This window comes from Colletotrichum lupini, chromosome 4 (assembly GCF_023278565.1).
Source record: "Colletotrichum lupini chromosome 4, complete sequence".
Lineage (NCBI taxonomy): Eukaryota > Fungi > Ascomycota > Sordariomycetes > Glomerellales > Glomerellaceae > Colletotrichum > Colletotrichum lupini.
Genome location: NC_064677.1, coordinates 3,708,165 through 3,725,384, shown reverse-complemented (window position 1 = coordinate 3,725,384; position 17,220 = coordinate 3,708,165). Strand labels below are relative to the sequence as shown.

Here is a 17,220-nt window from a genome sequence, read left to right as displayed (position 1 = left end):
GTATTGAGAAGATTTAGAGTTTTTGTTCGATGCATCCAGGATCGATATCGGTACGCCGTGGTGATACCAGGGATGAGCGTGAGGTTTCGTGATTCAGGGTCTATAGCAGCAAGAAGGCTCGGTTTGGTTCATGCCTGTCTACGTCCAAAGACGTTCGGATGGCATGCCAAGCGGATATCATAGCAGACCTCTGATTGACGGGCATGCTCTTCCGATAGAGAATAGGATTCTTGTAGCTCACTTTTCAAGAAAGGTGGAAAACATTGATAAGGCAAAATTTGGCAACGAAGAGCAAACACGATGGTGACATTGACCCCCCGCCTTGGCAGTAATGGACGTATTAGTATCGCAGCCACAGTGAAGCATAGATGCAAATCCGGAGAAGACCCGGCATCTGGCCCCACCCGAAGTCGGCAAGGCCCGCTCGGAGGGAGGGAGGTCGAACAAGAACGGTGGGGTCTGCACGTGCTCCACCGATAAGATAAGAGGTACCTGGCAAGCCCATGAGCAGCGTGAAATAAATTTGCCATCGGCGCATTCAGGGACGAGTGTCTGTCTACCCAGGGGCGGTCTTTGTTGGCAGAAATATTCAAGATCCATCAGCTCCGGCGCATTCATTTCCAACTCAACCTACGCGTCGCGATCGCTTCTATCGGCACAATCCAACCGAGTCGCTCCCTACAAACGACCACAACCAAACAACTAATTTCCTTTACCACACAATGGCTTTCCCCGGCGGCGGTGCGATGCCTCCCCAAGAGTCGCAAGGCGGATCCCCAGGCGCGGCGGCGTCTCTGGGCCCCCCGGATCCTGAGATGAAGGCTGTATGTTGAGAAAGGTATCTCTCTTGGAATGACTCTTATGCTAACGATGGGCTTGCGCTCAGATGACCAACTTTATGGAGAACTGCTTTACGAAGAGTATCATGTCTGGTGTCATGGGTTTCGGTATGGGAGGATTGTTTGGCATGTTCATGGCATCTGTACGTTTTCCTCCCCCCCCTTCTTCTCCCGCACTCTTTTTCTCCTCTCCGAACTAGAAAAGCGCACCCAGACTGACTTCCCCCTTTTCTTCTGCTCAGATGTCCTACGACACCCCCTTCCACACAGCAACGACGGCCGGCCAAACGACGGTGACGCCCATCGCGGACCTACCTCTGCGCCAGCAGCTGCGCGTGGGCTTCAAGGACATGGGCACGCGGTCGTACAGCATGGCCAAGAACTTTGGCAAAGTCGGCGCGCTGTTCGCGGGCATCGAGTGCGGTATCGAGGGTCTGCGGGCCAAGAACGATTTGGGCAACGGCGTCGCTGCGGGATGTCTGACGGGCGGGATCTTGGCCAAGAACGCTGGGCCGCAGGCTGCGCTGGGCGGGTGTGTTGCGTTTGCGGCGTTTAGCGCTGCTATTGATGCGTACATGAGGCAGCCGAGCGATGAGTAGGGGGGTTGTTTGTGGGGATGATGAGGGGGGCTATTGCCTCTCCCGTCACTCTGGGGCGGGCGGAGAGGTCATGAGCTTTTGTTCCTGCTCTCCCTCCGTCTTGGGGCGACGATAGGTGACTATTTGTACATGTACCAACAAAAAGGCGGACGGGAGAAGCATTTTTGCATTGCACGGCGTTACGGGAACGGTTCAGTCATATTCTACTGGCCCTTTTTTGTTTTGGGAGGAGCCGGCTTAGAAGAGGGGGGGAAGGGGGAAACGATATAGATGCCAGAAACTCTCTCCACTTTGGATTTTTCAAGGGTTGGTGGTGTTGTTGTTTCACACCCGCCTACGCCAGCGGGACGACTCTGCTCAGATCTCTGTCGGATAGACTACATGTCGGAAGCAAGAATAGAATTGTAATATATTTGGCCTTGATTCAGCAATTCCGATATCCGAGTTGATGGATTGCACGATAGGTGCATTTTTGCTTCTTTCAATCTAAGCCTATCCTCCCCGTTCTTATCTGGTATTCTAGTAATCCCGAGGCGTCCTACCCGGGAGGGAATCAAGCTCAACACCGTGTACTAGAAAAAGCTCGCTGGCTCTCACTGAAAAGGTCAAATAGTCGTAGAATCGGATCCCATGACGATCCTCGGCCACCTGGGGTTCCTGCCTTGGTGGCGACCTTGGTTCATGTCATCTCATGCAGGTCTTGTTTTTTTTTTCTTCCCTCTTTTCCCGTATCCCTCATCTTTGTTCCCATTTTATTTGCTCTCTTCCTGTTCTTCTTCATCATCACCTCATCAGCACCGTGCCGCACTCACGACGCGGTGTAAAAGTTAAAGGCCCCGAACTCCCAGTACGCCGTCTTGAAGGCGTCCGGGTTGTTGGCCTGGAAATCCGAGCAGCTGCTCCCGCCGCACCCGGAATCAGCATACTTTGCCTCGACGAGCGAGCCGCAGACGTCGATATTGATGATGAGCGACTGGTTCGAAAAGTGGGAGCTCATATCGCACGCCGTGTTGGGAAAATCGGCGAGCGCCTCGCCCCAGGTGCTGGGGTCGGGCGACGACGCGGCCGTGATGTCCGAGGGCACAGAGTCCCTCGCAAACTGCCACACGCGTATCCCCTCGTCGCGCCATTCCATGGCCATGTACCCGCCGCCGCCGGCGTTGAAGTCGGATCCGTACGTCGAGGCCTTGCCCTCGACGCCGCAGCCCGCGTTGCCGTTTGTCGTGTTCTTGCAGTCCGACTGCAGCGTCGAACCCGTCTGCTTGCGCTTGACGCTCATCTCGCAACCGGACGTCGTGTGCAGCGTCATCTGGTTGCCGTCGGTGCCCTGGTTGATGGCCTCCATGACGTCGATCTCGCCGGCGTCGGGCCAGTTGTTGGGGTCCGAGAACCAGAGCGCCGGCCAGCTCGCGCAGCCGTAGGGTGTGTGCTTCACGTCGAAGATGAAGAGGCCCTTGTCGTACTGCGTCTTGGACTCGACGCGGACGGAGAAGCGGCCCGTCGAGGCGTCGGGCGATGAGGTGTTGCCGGTGGTGTGGTCTACCCTCAGCACGGCGGTGGAGGATGTGGCGTATGTGAGGTTCTTTATTTCACGAAGAAAAGTTGCATACTCAGCCGGTGGTTCCATATAAGTAGTGGGTGAAGATGTTTAAATACCCTGCTTGCGGCCTCATCGGCACCGACGTAGTGAACCATACCCCCAGTAGGATCGTAGGTATTGAAGTAGTTGAAGCCATCGAAGAAGTTCTCTCCAGAGTCTGTCATTATCAGATCGAGTATTCATGGTCATTCATTCAGCCGGGGGCTCGTGCGACGGGCGAGGACCCTGAGCACGGTTCCGTACATGTGTCACTCAGCTTGTACGTCAGCTGGGAATAGTCGGGATATCGGTTCTTGTTGTTTTGTGTGACGGTGACGGCAACGACAATGACAATGATGACGACGAGGGCACCGCCGACGCCGGCCCAGATCCGTTTCGTCCATCCCTTGGGATTCCACCACGCAGTCTGTTGTTGCCCGAGGCGCTCGTTTGAAAATCCGTAGTCGCCCATGATGCCGCCGTAGTAGTCAGAGTCGTTCATGGAATCGGGGTACGGAGAGAAGCCTCGGGGCCAGTCTGGGGTCTTTATCTCGTCCCGGAAAAGTGGGTGGACCAGGACCTTTGGTGGCACGACGAGTATCTCCGCAAAAGGTGTCTTGCTACGATTGATATTGGGCGATACGATATATGTGCCTGGCTGCGCCACGAAGACACCTGCAGGAGGATGTTGACCAGGCCATCTCACGGCTGCTCTAGGCTTCGGGGCCGGGGTGGGGGTGGGAAGCAACGGCTCTAGGTCGAGGGCGACGGCTCTAGATTTGCGCTTTGGTCTGGGAAGGACGGGTTTCGGACCCTTCCAGTACTCAAACGGAGTGTAGCCGAGTGATGTGTTTGGTCCCAGATTTGGAACCATCTTTTCTTCAAGCTGATACGCTTCACGTAGTTCCACCCCCGATTTTTCAGAGAGTGACGACTACGCCTATCATACGTAGTATGTACGCGTACGCTGGTGGACCACAAAACCCGGTCCAATGGCGACTAGCGGATGAGAAGGAAAAAAGGGATAGAGACTTGAGAGGCAGCCCGGCTTGCTTTGGTCTGCAGGGGACTTCGGTGGCCGACTCTCTCTTCCGCGCATCAGGGATCTGGAAAGAAATGCGAGCGTCGGGCGTGAAATGTTCGTATTATTGCTGCTGTGCCAGGTTTCGGGCTTACTATGGCGTGGTAAATATGCCAAAAGTAGGTAGATGACTCAAGCGGTGATAAGAGAGGCCTTGCTCTTTTCTTCCCCTTGTTCTGTGGTAATGATAATAATGGTGTAGGCAAAGCGGCGCAGTCCTCTCAGAGGCTCGAAGTGAAATTATGATAAAATATTAAAAAGGAAGGTATTGGTAACCGCCAAGAGGCGTTGAATCTGTGATGGAGAAGAGATGAGAGAAGAGAGGTCTTACATGAAGCAATCGGAGGTGGGAAACCTGGAGAAATAAGCATCGATCGTGGTTCCTCACGGACAGACAACCTTTTTTCCGTCAAAGAGGCCACGACGACGCGGGGGGCGAGACATGATACACGGTGCCCAACCAACAAGCAATTGCCAACTTGACAATTGAGCTTCAGCTGTGCGTCCGAGGTATGGATGATCCCCTGGAGATCACATAAGTCAAGGGGGTGGGTGTCAAGCACAAGGAAACGTGAGAACGACTGGCACCTCCGCGCGCCGGCGCCAAGCACGGGCTCGGATGTAAACTGGATAACGGTACCGAAGATGCTGCCAAGTTGAAGTAGAGGAGGGGGGGGGGGGGGGGGGGGGGGGGGGGGGAGGGGGGGGGGGGCGGGGGGACGGGGGGGGGGGGGGGGGGGGGGGGGAGGGGGGGGGGAGGGGGGGGGGGGGGGGGGGGGGGGGGGGGGGGGGGGGGGCCATCAGAAAGGCGCCTCATGGGGCTTCTGCGAGGAAGCAGGGACATCTGACTGCCGGCCTTGACAGGCCGGGTCTTTGCGAGCGAATATGGGGGGCCCGGGGTGAGTGAGGCTGGGGAGGAGTTGTGGGCCGGCCCTGGAGCCAGACCCAAGGTGCATTGCGAGAAAAGTCAAGTCCTGTCAAAAGTCATGCTGTCTCTGCAAGCTTGCCGGTGCGTCTGGGGTGTCGTGTCTGGGAAGAAGCTTCTTATTCATGCTTTAGAAGCAGATACAGCCCTCGGGGCATGAAAGAAGGGGTATGTGAGTGGAGGGGGGCCATGGACGGTACCAAGTGGGCGCCTAGGTACAGCGTTACCGTTGCAGGGTTCAAGGGAAAGAAGACAAGAAACATAGATGGGATGGAGAAGCTCTGCTGGCTCATGGCTCTGGGCTTTGAACGCGAGGCAGTGCCAGGGTTCCTCGGCCTGCGTCGTTATGATAGGGACGGACGACTCACGAGTGAGATACTTAGATTGGGCACTACCCAGCGTCAATGTGCGAGGCAGGGCTTGCCCCTCAGCCCGAAAGGAGGACCGGATGCCAGGTTTTGTTGCAGCCTCGAGATGAAGAGCGAGCGAGTGCGAGTGCGTTCCCAACTGTCAGTGACCTGCCTCGGCTCCCAGACAGCATCTCATTATTGTCTTTGCTGCGCGGGCGATGATAACAGACGACGGTGTCAAAGAGGCAAAATGAATCCGAAGTCTTGGCTATTGTTGTCGCCGCCGCACGAGATGGTAGGAATGTAAGAGAGACGGGGTTGAAGACAATGTCGGATGAAGCAGCCGGCAGGATCGACGCTTCATAGCGCCTCATAGTGGATGCACGTCGACGCTGTCTGATGTGACATGCATTGGACTGGCAGTGACTGGAACTAGGTAGGAAGGACAAGGAAAACCATCCGGAAGAAGTATGGAAGTTGGAAGAGACAAGCTTGGCTTCTGGAGTCAGGGGTGAGCAGGGCACGGCTTAGAGGCCGAACCCCCAAGCACTAAAGGGCTTGGCGACAGGAGCCAAGTTGGACCGTCCGTGAGGCCCTAAACTCTGAGTCTGGAAGTCAATGAAATGGGACCCGCGCAGCTTGTCGTATGCATTGCCTTTCCTCAGCCAAAAGGCCCGAAGAACTATGTCAAGTGTGCGGTCTTGTCTTCTCTCTCTCTGCTTACTCCCCGATCATTGCTCCGATGTCGTTTGTCTTTCTCTGAATCATGGAATTACTTTCGCAAGACCCTGGTTTACGGGTGATGGGAAGAAAGCTTGATTATCAGCCCTCGTCTCAAGCCGACGCTTTGATCTCAGAGGGTTTCCTTCACAGAACTTGAACGAGAGCGACTATCAGAAAGATATCTAGAGTCGGGAACTAGAAATGAAATGTAACGAGGGAATGAGCAAGAATAGACGGAACGGCTGCCAGGTTTGCAATGTCTCACAGCCAGTCCGCGTACCTGACATGACTGGGAGCCGCATTGAAAGATCGACTGCTGATGTGCGGCGAACCATTTCGTGATTGATCTGCGCCTGGGGATCCGCCAGCTCGAATTCGGATCAGGTTCGGCTTGCCGCTCCTGCAACGGGCCCCAGCCCAACTCGTGGAACGAGATCGGGAGAACTGATCAGCATATTTGACATCCGCGTACCTGTCCATCGGGGAGCAGTTGGAGGTGTTTGAGTGAACATTTGAACTGGGTCGCATATGGCCCGGAAAGCCCAACATGCGTGATGCGAACATGAAGCCTAAATACCTATAGCATGTAAGATCAAACTCTGGTAGCCTTCTCGCTGGCGGTTGGCGTAGATTTAAGCTTACAACAGCTCTTGCCTCTTTCTCTCATTCCATTCTCCGCCATTGCTTTCTCCGCTGTCTCTCGTCTCACGATGCTTCAAACAAAACACCAACTCTCCTCACTTCATACTTCACGGTAACCCACCTTTTGCTACACTCCGCGATTGCCCAGCAACCCTTCTCAACGGTGAACTCTTATCCTCTCAAGAACGCATGAACAGTTACATTCCTAAAAGCCGGTTGGCTCACAGCCAAGGCATTGGCAAACGTCTCCGACTCGGAGCTTAAACCACGAGAGCAAGAAAACGCAACTGTTTCAACGAGAAAACCTGTCAGCCAAAGCTTCTGGTCTACCACCTTACATACCAAGCTTACCAAGGACAATACAGACTTTAATTATAGGCCCGGAACGTCCAATGCTCCAGCCACCGCCCACGTTTCCCACAACACTGCCTGATCTTCGTCTCAACTATTTGTTTTCCCCCCTGGCTCGCCTGATGTCTTGGATCTTGGTTCAACTCCCGGGCCACATTTGCAAACCACCAATGACACCCCACGACGTGCCCCTCGCCGGTCATGACTGTCACTCCCGCCGACACCCAACTCTGACAAGTTTTACCGACTTCAAGGCAGGCCCGTCAACCCAACAGGTAGCAAGTCCAGTCGTTTGCTCCAGAGGTGCCAGAACAAATGGTTCCGTCCGTCTTTCGTCCGGTTCTCGGCCTTGTCTTGGAAGAGAGAAGCATGAGTTTGCCGCAACCAGTCCGAAGATAAAAGTCCGCATGAATTCGCCGTCCCTGAAACAGCCAGCGTCGCTACACCAACTCATCCAGTCGGCTTCAAGCCAAAAAGTCAAGAGAATTTCCGCCCTAAAACACACAATAGAGGGCCCACGAAGTCTACGCAATCATCCAATGTTTCTTCACCACGTCTCTTGGGCTCAAATCGATTTTGTGCATGTACTGCACTTCTGCGTTATGCCTTGCAATTTGGCATTTTGCGAGGCTGTTTCCGATGCCCCGAATAAGGGCGCCCATCTCGATGCCAGTCCAAAAAACGTCCCCTACTTTGTCGTACAATGAAGCCAAGAAGCTTTTTTGGTTGGCTATATGGAAGCAATAAGAAAACCGGCCTAGTTTAATCATCATCCTCGTCTACTCGCGCCCGCTTCGGCTGCCGAGAATCATCGTCCTGAAGACCGTAACCCCTCTTTGACGAAGAGTTTTGCTCCACCTCGGACAGGAACTTGTCCACGTTGAAGGGGTCCCCGGCATCCTTTTCAAACTGCACTGGTCCCTCTCTCGCCTGTGGAAAATGTTTGTTAGCACTGCCCTTTGCTCTCGTTCGAAGTGGTGTACTGACCTCGACATCTTCTGTGCCCTTGAACGTCCCCCTACCCAAAGCCTCGCCGAACCGACTGGTCTTTTGGATCTTGGCCATTTCCTTATCACCTGCTGCCTCGCCGTCCTCATCGTCCATGTTGGCTCGCGGGTTATAAATGCTGCCAATAGCCTCTTGAGCGGCGAAAAGCGGCTTGTCGTAGTGGTTGTCCTCGTTGAAGCCGCTGTCGAAGCCGCTGGACTGGTTGAAAAGTCTCGAGTCATACATGGTTTCCTTGGACTGGGTAGGTTTGGCAAGACCAAGAGCAATCTTTTCCGAAATGTCGCGGTTTTGCTCTCTTGCCATGACCTGCACTCTCCTCTCGGCACCCATACGTGACTGCCGAAGCTTCCTCTCCTCCTCACGCATGCGCTCCTTTCGTGCCTTTTCTCTCTCCCGGATCTCAGAGTCCTCCGAACCGTCTGAGTCTTCCGAGTCTGAGCCGCTGTAGCTGCGTGACCGTGACCGTGATCGTGAGTCCCGTCTGCCCCCGCCGGCCCGTTCTTCGCGAGCCTTCTGGGCCAGCATTCTGAGGTTCTCCTCCTTTTGCGCCTTCTCCTTCTCTGCCAGACGCTGTTGCATGGCTGCACGCTGTCTTACTTCCTCGCGGGCGTGCCTGTCTGCGACGTACAGCGCTTCGGAAAATTGAGCAAACTTGTCGTTGATCGCCACGTCCTGGAGTCCGCGTCCATCGGCCGCTAATCTCTTGTCCAAGGGGACGGTGAAACCCTTCGGGTTCTTCCAGTTGGAGACCGGCGGGGGAATGCGCCAATCCTCCTGGTCCTTTGCCGTCAGCTTCCGTGGCGGCGATCTCAGGACAGGAGGTGGCGGGCTTGGCGGTCCACGGGGGATCTTCTTGTGCTTGAACTTAGGAGGCTCCATCGGGTCCCTTTGCCGCTCTACAATCTTCATAATGCGGTCCTGCTTGGTCGAGTTGTCGCCCATCTGATTTGCCGGCGTGTATCGCACAAATGTCGGATCGTTTCTCTTTCCGACACTGAGCGTCTTTGGCTTCTGGGCGGCCACGGCACCGCTGACCAGTGCTGCCAATGCATTCTTCGTCTTTTCCGCCGTCGCTTCCACCTCCTCTTGACTGGGTCGGCTCAGGTCGATTTCGCCCGCGTCGGCGCGCTGGCGAAGAGGAATGAGATCCTTGAACGAGGTATGAACGATTCGGTTTTCGGCGTGGCCCTGACGCGCAATGGCCCCGTAGTCGAGCTTGCCCTCGCCGTCGACCTGGATGGCGAGCGCGTTGCTGGTCGTCGCGCCCTTCTTTCCCATGTCGAGCGGGTATTGAGCGATCGGTATCTCGGGGAACGCGCCACCGTCGCCAAAATCTTCGGGTCCTCGCGGTCGCCATCCTGCTCGCTGTTGGTATGGTGGAGGGCCCGATCGCTTCAGCACGATTTGCGTCTCGTCCAGCTGGCCGGCACCAACGATACGGGGGCCGCGTTGCAGAGCGCGTGAGGGAGCTTCCTCATCTTCTCCAGTGTACTTGGGTTTCGGGAGGGCCGAGGCCAGTGATGCTGCGATCGAGGCCATGATGATCGGCTGCCTTCGTGAAGCTGTGTTTGGATAGAAATCAGAGAGATGTCACCTTGAAATTCGCAAGGCAGGTTATGCGCCTGCTCCGTTTTGGACTAGCGTGGTAATTAAGCGGGTCTGGTGGTCAGTACGTACCTTCACGTCGCTCGCTCCCGTCAGCCTCCCGTTAGCTTTCATCACAACCACTCATCTCCGCTGACAAGTCGAGGAGTTGTGAGTGACACGTCTCTAGGCAAATCTAGTTCCGGAAGAGAGACGAGAGGCACCGGATCGCCGCAAAAGAGAAAGGTTTAAGCATACACCTACGCGTGGCTTCCCGGTTCCCAATGTCGCTAATTCCATCTTCACCGTCTGGTGGCTCTTGGGCGCTTCACCATTGACCATCATATGTTTCCTTTGATATATTTAACCGACCAAAGCCGGAATTACAGCACACTGTATGTGGCAGGACGTTAAATGGGTGGCTAATAATACAATGTTGCATAGTCGACCAAGTCCATTAGATCGGGTGAACTGGTCCCTCAAAAATAAAAACGGTGGTCTTAACTCCTACAGTGATACCTAAATATATTGCGGCCTTAGAATATGATGTGCATAGGAAATTCAGTATTAGTCAGAATAGAGCGATATAGAACACTCAACTCCCGGCCATCAGGCTGAATCTGATCATGTCGATTTCAAAGTCAACATAACATTGCGACTCTCCACTCTTTAGATCTTGCCAGACAGAGAAGCATGATAGGTTATGATGCCGTTGTGATCTTGGTGCGTCTCTAACTCGACCCTGAAAGTGGCGCGGTAATCTTTGACCATGCGAAAGCCACGTTGCCCATCAGTTATCTTCTTGGTGACGAACTCTACCTCCGTAGCCTGAAATTGAGGGTTTGTGCAAATGCTCAAAAGTGCCTTCTCAAATGCCTCTTCTTGCGAACTCCCCCAGTCGAGATCGTCTTTGACAAGGTCCGGGAAGTTATTCGGGAGGACGTTTCTGGTCGTTGGTAGCTTGTCAGCGCCCACCAACCGATCAGAACCGTAATGTACGGCGAAGGGCTGTTGACGCGGACTGGCCCATCCCAACGCAAGAGTCAGAGCAAAATCTTCTTCAAAGTTCCTTTTGGACGTGGAATACGAAAATGTTGGGAACCCTGGATAGGTTCCAGGACGGCTTGTACGTCAACGACCAAGGTTCGCTTCGAACGAAGCCTTCTAGTGTGCGTGTGAGAACAATGCAGACGGGTGTGTCGTGCATTCTAAACCCCAGATAAATTACAAACGCCCCGTTTGTATACTTGTACAACTTCGTCTCAAATCGAACACCTTTGTTGGTGAGAGTGAACTCGCCTGGTGAGTCCTGTCTCGTGCCAGACCTTTGCATTGTTGAACAGGAGCTAAACTCGCTTGGGGACCTCGCAAAGATGCCTCTGGACATCTGAGATCCCACAGAACCCTGGGGATGGCCCTTCCATGCGAACAGGGACAGATCGTTCGTCTCTCGAGATATCTCCTCCTGAAGGCGACGGAAGGCCTTGGATCCTTCGCCATATATCATTGGCATATTAATATCGATGTTGCCTCGTTCACAGCTGCTCTTGCTACGCGAGCATTGACAAGCTGTGTAGATGAAGTTTTGGACGCTAAAGCCGAGTGTGTGTTTGAGACAGAAGTACGCTTAGGTTCACTGTGATGGATGAAGCTGGTGCAACGGCGTTGGAAAATGGCTTGTCGGATTGGAAGTCCAATTCGACCGCGGCATACAGCCGACTGCGCAGGGGCTAATTAGGGGGCCCTATTTACGATTATCGTAGCTAGCCTAACCTACGGTTAGAACCTCCTTTTTACACCTATATAGATATTTATATAGTTTAATTAATCTCTTTATTAACTACGGTTCGAACTAACTACCTTATAATAGGGATACTAATATTAATTAGTAATTAAACTCTACTATTATAAATTAGTAAAGTATCTCGCTACGCAAAAGAGACGACTTTTTAATACCGCACGGGATAGGAGATTCGTACTAATTAACCTTACGGAAGTAAATAAAAAAGGAGGTAATTCTCAAATACTACACGGAATTAAGTAATTATAGCCCTTTACTACCTACGAAAGGTCGACGTTTACTACGTTAAACTACGTTAATTAACGGAACTACTTAAGTAACTAGCTTTTTTATTATTACCCCGAGTAGCTTTTTTATTAAACGACTTTTCTATAGCCGGCCCGCGATTAGAAATTAACTAAGGAAGCTATTTAGAGATTATAAAGAGCACGAGGCTTAGGAGGCTAGAAGTATACGGGATAGCGGAAATTAGTAATTAATAAAGATCCTAAGATTAATTACTATATCTTCTTATAGTAATATAAACGTCTACCGCTACTATTATTAAAAGAAATTATTAAAACCTACCCTTTTTTATTAAATAAAAAAGAGGATCTTAATAAGTATAATAGCTAGCGATCTAAAAAAGTAGTAGTAATCGCTAAAAATAGTAAAAACGAAAGTAGTAATAAGATAGCGAGAAGAAGTAAGAATCTCCTAAACCTTAATAAATTCGTTAAGTAGCGAAAGTACGGATTTATTACGACCTGCGCGCAGATTAAATATATCCTTATTAAAATTAAATATATTAATAACTATTAATACGGGTATAAGCTAGAGTACGACCCTTAGCGAGTTAGGGTAAAGAAGAAGAGGATATAACCCGATCTTAAATAGAATCCTAATCCCTTATAAATAAGTAAATATTAACCCGGATTATTAGGGGACGTAGATATATAGAATCGCGGATTAGCCTAACGGCGAGTAAATTAACGCAGTATTAATCTATTTAACTAAGGTTTATAAGAAAAAGGGGCTATAGGGGTAACCCCTATTTTATAAGATTATAAACGACCTTAGTTACTAGCTAGACGAATAGTTCGTAAACGTAAGCCTAGGAATTGCGAAAGTAATTAATAGATTCCTTTATAAGCGAGGGGTATTACTAGTATAATTATAATCGTAAGAGCTATACGAAATACTAATAGCGATAATTATAAAAGAGGAATTCGTATTATAGAACTAGGTATAGGTTAATAGAGTATATAATCGTTTTAACGAATTTAGAAAAAAGGTAAACGACCTAGATTTTCTCTTTATAATTACTAACGGAAATCTATTATTATAAAAGGATATACCGGGGCAAAATATAGTACTAAAAGTACGATAATTAATAATTCTACTTATTTTAATCTATAACTCGTTACCGCTACTAATACGAAATTCGGCGCCGATTAGCTAATAAAAAAGGAGGTAGACGACCCGAAGTTACTAATAGTACGTAGCGACGTAGGGTTCGTATATAAATACTAAAAATCTAGTAGCGAATACGAGGCAATTTATAGACCTTAAAAAGATCTTTTTAAAAAAGAAATTATACTCTAGGGGGAAGTATAAAGTCTTATAAAAAACCCTAACGATATTTTATAATTATTATGAAAAAGTCGGAATTAGGGAATACTAGTACTATTCGGTAATTAATATTATACTTATAGGCAAAGCCTCTAATTATTATTATAAAGCGGTATGTAATCTCGATCGAAACGACTTTTTTAATATAATTAACGTAATCCGAAGCCGCTTCGAGACCTATAATAAGAACCTAGAGCTCCTATCTAAGCTACGAGCGATTTCTTTTATATTTATAGCTAGGATAATAGAGGGTAAATTGCGAGTAAAGATCCTCGAAGAGCTTATTAATCGAATCGATAAGCTAGTAAAAACCTAGCTAAATAAGGGGATAAACGAGCGGAAAGTCGGATATTTTTATACCGTAGTCTAGTATATACTAGAGGTAAAGATTACCCTATATTAAGTACCCAAAGACTATAAAACGCTCTACTTAAGGCTAAGATCTAGCTTTAATATTAAGGCGAGAATACTGCGCTAAACTTATTTCTAAGCGTATAACGGCCCTTATTAGTAATATTAAGTCGATTGAATATATAATAAGAAAAGAAAAGAGGCTAGATATAGTAATCGTTAGTAAAGAGGCCTAGATTTATTAAATAAGTAGAGATTTAACTTATAGGTAGGGTAATAAAAGAAGTAATATTATATTTATAAAAAAGATAGATATTAGTTAAGTAACTACTTTGAAAAAGAGCGTACTAAATTATATAAATAATATAAAAAGTCGAGGGTAGTAAATAGTAAAACTAGCCCTCGTTAGTTTAATTAATTCCTTATTATATATAAGGGTAGATCCGGGGGTATAGAACCTAGCGACGGTAGTTAAAGTAGCGGCCTAAAGTATATACCCTTTATAAGAGATTCGGAAAATAAAGAAGATCTTACCCCCTATACTAACGAATTAGATTATAACGAAATTAAAAATATTAACTACTCTTTTTTCGCCCCGTTAGCCTTTAGAGGATATACGAGGCTAAACGAATAGAGGGTAGTAAAAGCTCTTAATAAATAGGCTTTTATATATAAATAGTAAAAGAAGGTCCCTTAGATAATAAATACGGAGGTAGCTAAAAGGGCGAATTTAATAGGGCCGAAGCCTATTATCTTAACGATTAAAGAGAAGACGCTATCTCTTTTAATATTTAAAAAAAAAGAACATAGTACTAAGTATATCTAAGGGTAGCTAGAGGGGTCCTTTTTATACTACTTAGATCCCTCGAATACTAAGCTCGTATAGATATTTTACGTAAACGAAAAGTACGGCCTAGACGATTTTTATAGGATTATTTAGCACGTATAGCTTTAACGAGGTAATGCGGGATATTCTTATAAAGAATATAAAAAGTGAATATTCATATAAAAGCAAGAATATATGAATATAGGGGATATAAGCGTATATAAAAGAGGTTTTTATAGTAAAGAGAGTAATATAGTTAAATTACTATATGAGAAGTTACTTGCTTAACGAAAGGTCTAGGTAGGCAAATACACGCCTACATATAGGCATAAAAACCTCCTACTAGAATATTCCATTGCTTATTAATTATGATATAATTAATAAGCGTATACGTAAGTGAATGCGTAATCGTAGTACGTAATTCCGCCTCGAGTAAATTCTAGATTATTCAGTTACCTTCCAGTACTTTCCATTGCTCACGTAAGCTTATATAAGCAGTATTGCTTACATAATCAATACCTATAATAATCTACAGAAATCGTAGATTAATATGGTATATAGTTTGCTTACGTAATATTGATAATAAGGCGAATAATAAAGTAAACAAAGTTACCTTCGTAATAGATTATCTTAGATACTAGGGCATCGTAATAGTTAACTAGAAAAAAAGGGCAATTCTAAGTACTATAAAAGATCGCGCTAGTAACGCTTAATACGTTAACGGTAAGTATTATAAAGATTAGTTTCGGCCTAGGTAAGGAAATCGTCGCCCTAGGTATAGTAGAAATAGAGACGCACTTCGGAACGATGATTTTTTATATTTTACCCGTTAATACCCTATTTCTCTTATATCTAAAAGATATAGATTAACTAGGTATTATATTTAATAATACGAGGAATAGAATCTCTAGTAGTAAGTACTTTGAGATAGTCGAACGACAATAGGGGTATACGTTTATAAAGCTTATTAATAATACGAAGTCGATTAATTACCTAACGGAAAGTAAGCTTAAAAGACTATACCGGAGATTTGGGCACCCGTCGGTTACGAGGCTATATAACTTCTTAAAGTAATTAAGTAATAATAATATCGAAATAGGGGCGCTAGAGTAGTTAACGAAAGTATATTATTAATACTAAATAAATACGTAAAGCCTACGTAGATTTAAGTTTAAATTATATAATAAGCTTAACTTTAACTAAGAAATCGTTATCGATATCTTCTATTTAAATAGTTAGCTAGTACTATATATAATTGTTACGAAGGTAACTTTGTTTACTTTATTATTCGCCTTATTATCAATATTACGTAAGCAAACTATATACCATATTAATCTACGATTTCTGTAGATTATTATAGGTATTGATTATGTAAGCAATACTGCTTATATAAGCTTACGTGAGCAATGGAAAGTACTGGAAGGTAACTGAATAATCTAGAATTTACTCGAGGCGGAATTACGTACTACGATTACGCATTCACTTACGTATACGCTTATTAATTATATCATAATTAATAAGCAATGGAATATTCTAGTAGGAGGTTTTTATGCCTATATGTAGGCGTGTATTTGCCTACCTAGACCTTTCGTTAAGCAAGTAACTTCTCATATAGTAATTTAACTATATTACTCTCTTTACTATAAAAACCTCTTTTATATACGCTTATATCCCCTATATTCATATATTCTTGCTTTTATATGAATATTCACTTTTTATATTCTTTATAAGAATATCCCGCATTACCTCGTTAAAGCTATACGTGCTAGAATAATCGACGTAACTATATCTTTCTAAGTAGGGCAATTCCTCTAGGATTTATAAATAAAAATAGTATAGGTAGCCTTACGAAAAAGCTAGATCGATATATACTAAGGACCGCTAGACGGTATTAGAACCGACGCTAGTACTAGCTTTAAGTCGGTAGAATTTAGGGATAATGCGACGGCCTATAGTATATAACTAAAAGTCGTACTTATTAAAGCGTACTATAGTATTAGAAAGGTAAAAAGAGTATACTAGTAGTTAAAAAGGGCGTTTAGAATTATTAAAGAGGAAAATCCGGATTTTATTAATAACGAATGCCTCTAGATAGTACTTAAATACTATAATAATACTATAGGGCCTAACGGACTTATACTAATACTATTAGTATTTAGAGTATATTTAAGAACGACCTTAGCCTTACTACTATCGCTAAGCATAAACTAACGAGCCCGAGTAGTTAAAAAAGTAATGCGGGCACTGCGCGAGGTAAATATAAAAAAGTAAGTTAACGAGGTAATTACTACGCACAATAGGCCTAATATAGGGGATAATCTAGATATACTACTAAATTCGGATATACGAGTATAGTACGAAATTACCTAATAGTAAACTGGGCTATATAAGTTAATTTCTATTAACGAGCGCTCTTATATAGTCGCGAGAGATCGTAACTAGCTACTCGAAGTATTAATTATAGTAATTAGACCGTACTATATAGATCTTAACGAGGTAATTTTTAACTTATAAGAAAAAGAAGAGCTAGGGGAAACTATATAACCCGCGGTAGAAGTATAGGAAATTATCCTTAATAAAATCGTCGTAGTAGTATTAATAGACGACGAGGAAGAGGATATTACTAAAAGAGTACTAATATTACTAACGAGACGTCGTAAAAGATTACGACAGTAAGCCCTAACGTAGTAATTTATTACTAATAACGAGGTAATTAATACCTTTTATATAATAATAAAAAAAGCCGATTTCGAGCTAGCGGTTAAACTATATAAAGAAGGCGTAATTATAATTACTAAAAAGCCGTATAAAGGATTAGATCTTATCGAAGTAAATACTCTTTGCGATCGAGGGGTCTATCGATTTATCCTATATAACTTAGAAAAATATATAAACCTCTATATATTTAAATTACGAATAGTTCGTAAGATTAAAAAGAAAGGAATACCTT

At 46.6% G+C, this 17,220-nt stretch overlaps 4 protein-coding genes across 4 annotated transcripts; 1 reads left to right on the top strand and 3 right to left on the bottom strand.

The window, feature by feature from the left end:
* Positions 1–722: 722 nt before the first annotated feature.
* Positions 723–1,438, top strand: CLUP02_08179 (Tim17/Tim22/Tim23 family protein; the record flags this gene model as incomplete). The annotated part of the gene is made up of 3 exons (XM_049287169.1): positions 723–824; positions 887–982; positions 1,082–1,438. 3 exons carry the CDS (start codon positions 723–725, stop codon positions 1,436–1,438), a joined length of 555 nt encoding a protein of 184 aa, XP_049144312.1.
* An 808-nt stretch (positions 1,439–2,246) lies between these two features.
* Positions 2,247–3,891, bottom strand: CLUP02_08178 (endo-beta-glucanase; the record flags this gene model as incomplete). The annotated part of the gene is made up of 3 exons (XM_049287168.1): positions 2,247–3,020; positions 3,095–3,195; positions 3,282–3,891. 3 exons carry the CDS (start codon positions 3,889–3,891, stop codon positions 2,247–2,249), a joined length of 1,485 nt encoding a protein of 494 aa, XP_049144311.1.
* Positions 3,892–7,851: 3,960 nt separating this feature from the next.
* On the bottom strand, positions 7,852–9,636 carry CLUP02_08177 (SKIP/SNW domain-containing protein; the record flags this gene model as incomplete). Its single annotated transcript, XM_049287167.1, has 2 exons — positions 7,852–8,019; positions 8,077–9,636. 2 exons carry the CDS (start codon positions 9,634–9,636, stop codon positions 7,852–7,854), a joined length of 1,728 nt encoding a protein of 575 aa, XP_049144310.1.
* Positions 9,637–10,350: 714 nt separating this feature from the next.
* On the bottom strand, positions 10,351–11,188 carry CLUP02_08176 (HET domain-containing protein; the record flags this gene model as incomplete). The annotated part of the gene is made up of 2 exons (XM_049287166.1): positions 10,351–10,702; positions 10,935–11,188. The coding sequence occupies 2 exons, from the start codon at positions 11,186–11,188 to the stop codon at positions 10,351–10,353; spliced, it is 606 nt and encodes a 201-aa protein (XP_049144309.1).
* Positions 11,189–17,220: the final 6,032 nt, after the last annotated feature.